Source organism: Camellia sinensis, chromosome 12 (genome assembly GCF_055761805.1).
Source record: "Camellia sinensis isolate YWXY chromosome 12, ASM5576180v1, whole genome shotgun sequence".
NCBI lineage: Eukaryota > Viridiplantae > Streptophyta > Magnoliopsida > Ericales > Theaceae > Camellia > Camellia sinensis.
Window position 1 is genome coordinate 132824091 of NC_138972.1, and position 4486 is coordinate 132828576.

Sequence of the window (4486 nt, forward strand, 5' to 3'; positions counted from 1 at the left end):
TGTATTTCTACTGGGCTGTGGCTCACCCTTTATGGGACATCATTTTCAGGTACAGGTAGCATGCCACCTCCAAGGACATAGCTTGGGAGGCTAGTGGCAGACTGACTGCTCATTATTTGTTTTTTGATGTATTACATGTAAATTCAAGCCAAGGGCTTAATATCTATTGAGTTAGCACTCTTTTTTTTTATAACCAAGTGTTAACTTGGAAAGCTGTAAGCCCGTAGGGCATTTGCTTTTGTTGTTAACATGTAATACTTTTGTAAAGAACTACTCTGATGAATAGAATAATATTTATCTCTTATACTAATGCATGTCTAAATTGTTGGGTTTAAATGTTGTTATTATGAGGGTGTTACAGTCTACGATGTAGGGGTAAAAACGTAATTTTGTCATTTTATACAATACTTTAATATATATTTTTTCCAAAAAAATAAAAAGTTATCCCAAAGAATCATTTTTTTTTTCAACTTTTTAGTCTAAAAAGTCAAAAAATACACTTATTTAAGAAATTTTTTAAAAAAATAAATTTTGAATTTTTTTTTTTAAAATTTGTTTGGTTTAGTGATCTTGAAATTTTTTTTTCAAAATTACTTTTCATCTCCTACCCATCAATCAAACACTTTGGGTGTGTTTGGTTTGTATTTGTAGAGTAATTTTTAAAATAAAAAGTACAAAAACTTGTTTGGTTTGTCTTTTTTCAAAAATAGTTTTAGAAAATTATTTTGAGAAGAGAGGTTTAAAAAAAATGATTGATTTAATATGTATAAGAGAGAGTGATTTTGAAAAGTATGTAACCAAACAAAATTTTGATTTTTTTTTTAAAAAATTTGTTTGATTTGATTACTCTTAAAAATTTATTTATAGAGAATTTTTTCCAATTTTTTTTTTTGAAAAACAAACCAAACAAGGCCTTTTTTTCTTATACACATTTAGTCAACTATAATAAAATATTAAATCATCTCAAATTTCTATACTCCAAAAATATTTTTAAAATATACAACTAAATAAATCAAAATTTATTCTCTTCCCTAATTTTTTTTTTTTTTTTAAATTTATCTCCCAAGATCAACCACGCACACATTCAAGACTTCCAAGAAAGGGCAGATTTTTGTGTTAGTTCCAGTCCCACACTTCGCCACCGCAGTAAGCTAATCTGTACTCTCTCTCTCTCTCTCTCTCTCTCTCTCTCTCTAGGTTCTCTGTTTCATGGCGGACAAGCTAGCTCTCCCTCTCCTCCTCCCAACTCCCCCACCCCCAAAACCCTTCTTCCAAGACCACCACCACCAGAAACCCACCATTACTCCACCACCACCACCACCTCCTCCTTCTCCCCTGAATCCTCTCCTCCAAGACCTCCTTCCTCATCACCAAAATTCTAACAAAAACTCCCCACAAACCCAAAACCCCCAATCTCCCACCCATAGAACTCGGCGCCGCATCGGCAAAAATGGAGACCCTAACAAAGGCAAGCCATGGTCTCACCACCACCTCTCCCCCCAAGGTCAGCGAATTCTTCAAACCCTAATCGACCCAGGTTTCGATATATCTGAAATCGACGATACTCTGCTCAAATTATTCAATTCAGAACGAATTGAAGATTCAGAATTGTGTGCACTCGAGTCTGTGTCTTTGGATGTTTTGGGTTTAATTAAGGGTTTAGGGTACCACAGGAAATGTGAATTGGCCATGACTGTGTTCGATTGGGTTCGGCACCGTAACGATTGGGAAGTACTATTAAATGGGTCAGCTGTTGCTGTGATTGTGACTCTTCTTGGCAAAGAGGGTCGGGTTTCGGCCGCGGCTTCTTTGGTCCATAATTTACACAATGATGGTTTTGCTCTTGATGTTTATGCTTATACTTCTTTGATAACTGCTTGTTCTAAAAATGGGAGGTATAGAGAAGCTGTTATGGTGTTCAAGAAAATGGAGGACGAGGGTTGTAAACCTACATTGATCACTTACAATGTGATTTTAAATGTTTATGGGAAAATGGGTATGCCGTGGAATAAAATTATCGCGGTTTTTGAGGGGATGAATAGTTCTGGGGTTGCCCCTGATGCATATACTTATAATACTCTTATAACTTGTTGTCGACGCGGGTCATTGTATGAAGAAGCTAATGGGATTTTTAAGGAGATGAAGGTAGCAGGGTTTGCCCCTGACAAGGTTACTTATAATGCCTTATTGGATGTGTATGGGAAGTCTAGGCGGCCTAAGGAAGCCGTGGAGGTTTTGCGAGAGATGGAGGCTAATGGGTTTTCCCCTAGCATTGTAACTTACAATTCCTTGATATCGGCTTGTGCTAGGGATGGTCTATTGGATGAAGCTATGGAGCTTAAAAACCAAATGGTGGGTAAAGGCATTAAACCAGATGTATTTACTTATACAACACTCCTGTCAGGATTTGAGAAGGCTGGGAAGGATGAGTCTGCAATGAGGGTTTTTGAGGAGATGAGAAATGCAGGTTGTAAACCGAATATCTGTACCTTTAATGCTCTTATTAAGATGCATGGTAACAGAGGAAAATTTACCGAAATGATGAAGATTTTTGAGGATGTCAAGGCGTGTGGATGTGTCCCGGATATTGTTACATGGAATACGTTACTTGCAGTGTTTGGGCAGAACGGGATGGACACAGAAATGTCAGGTGTGTTCAGGGAGCTGAAGAGAGCAGGGTTTGTAGCTGAGAGGGATACTTTTAACACGTTAATCAGCGCTTACAGTCGATGTGGATCTTTTGACCAAGCCATGGCTGTTTACAAGAGAATGTTGGATGCCGGAGTCACTCCTGACCTTTCCACCTATAATGCTGTTTTAGCTGCATTGGCACGGGGAGGGCTATGGGAACAGTCTGAGAAAGTACTTGCTGAGATGAAAGATGGTCGGTGCAAACCCAATGAGCTAACGTATAGTTCTTTGCTACATGCTTATGCCAATGGGAAAGCAATTGAACGGATGCAAGCTCTTGCAGAAGAAATATACTCTGGTGCAATAGAACCCCATGCTGTGCTATTGAAGACCCTTGTTCTAGTTAATAGCAAGAGTGGCCTCTTAATGGAAACAGAGCGGGCTTTCATGGAGTTGAGATTAAGAGGTTCTTGTCTTGACATAACTACTCTGAATGCTATGGTTTCCATTTATGGTCGGAGGCAGATGATTGCCAAAGCCAACGAGATAATGAACTTCATGAGGGAAAATGGATTTACTCCTACCTTGACCACTTACAATAGTTTGATGTATATGTACAGCCGATCTGAGAATTATAAGAAATCTGAAGAGATATTGGGGAATTTATTAGCAAAAGGAATCAAGCCTGATGTAATTTCATATAACACTGTGATTTTTGCATATTGCCGAAATGGTCAGATGAGAGAAGCATCACGGGTATTCACGGAAATGATTGAATCTGGTCTTATTCCAGATGTGATCACCTATAATACATTTGTTGGAAGTTATGCTGCTCGGGCTATGTTTGTGGAGGCCATTGATGTGGTTCGATACATGATCAAACATGGCTGTAAACCGAACCATAGCACGTACAACTCCATTGTCGATTGGTATTGTAAGCTTGATCGCCGTGATGAGGCAATCATGTTTGTCAATAACCTTCACAAGCTCGATCCACATGTTTCTAAGGACGAAGTATCCAGATTGTCAGAACGTTTATCAAAGAAATAACTATAGAAGATCCTCTTCTAAATGGGATTACATCCCAGTTGGCATGCTCTCTAGCCTCTGAAGCCTCTGAAACTTGTAGGCATCCTCTTCTTTCAGCGAACTTCCTCTGCCCGTGTCACATGTTATTCTGGCTTGACGATGGGAGGAATTTGATATACTTGTACATTATTGAGAATTTTGTAGCAGCCGATTCAAGGGTCATGAGCTATTTGCTTGTGCAATTGTATTGTTGTACATCTGGTGATGCCCTGTATAGCTCATATAAGTAGTGATCGAGAAGTTGAATCACATTAAGGTATATACAATAAGCTGTTCTCCTTCATAGCAGTCACATAAGAAACTGATTTGTGTAACAGGTAGATGGTATCTGTCATATTACAGCATAATAGTATGTTGTTTAGCCTTTTTTTTTTTTTTTTTTTTTGTGCAAGTATATTTCTATCCATTTTGAATCACTTCATGGAAATATGTTTACGCTTTAGATTTATTTTAGAATTGGATAGGTGTTAACGTTACAAAATCAGTATGCATATTGCATACTTTTAAATTATTATTGTTCTTTTCTTTTCTCTATATTATTTGCGATAGCAATTTAGAACTATGTCCACTGAAACTGTAGTAGGTGATACCTTAGTCACTTCAATGGATGCCTTATTGATCTGTGCTGAGGAATGAGATGAAATAAATATTCACATTAAGCATGGGTGCTGAAAATGTCCCAGGACCCCCCCAAAAAAAAATGTTATTCAGAAGGGGAACCAACTCCTCTACCATAATTTACTGCATCGGGATATAGTTGATAAGC

General features: G+C 37.8%; 1 protein-coding gene across 1 annotated transcript; it reads left to right on the forward strand.

Moving 5' to 3' along the window:
- Nucleotides 1–1079: 1079 nt before the first annotated feature.
- Nucleotides 1080–4191, forward strand: LOC114275474 (Pentatricopeptide repeat (PPR) superfamily protein). The gene has a single exon (XM_028217504.2). The coding sequence runs from the start codon at nt 1210–1212 to the stop codon at nt 3679–3681; it is 2472 nt and encodes an 823-aa protein (XP_028073305.2). The 5' UTR covers nt 1080–1209; the 3' UTR covers nt 3682–4191.
- The last annotated feature ends 295 nt before the right edge of the window (nt 4192–4486 follow it).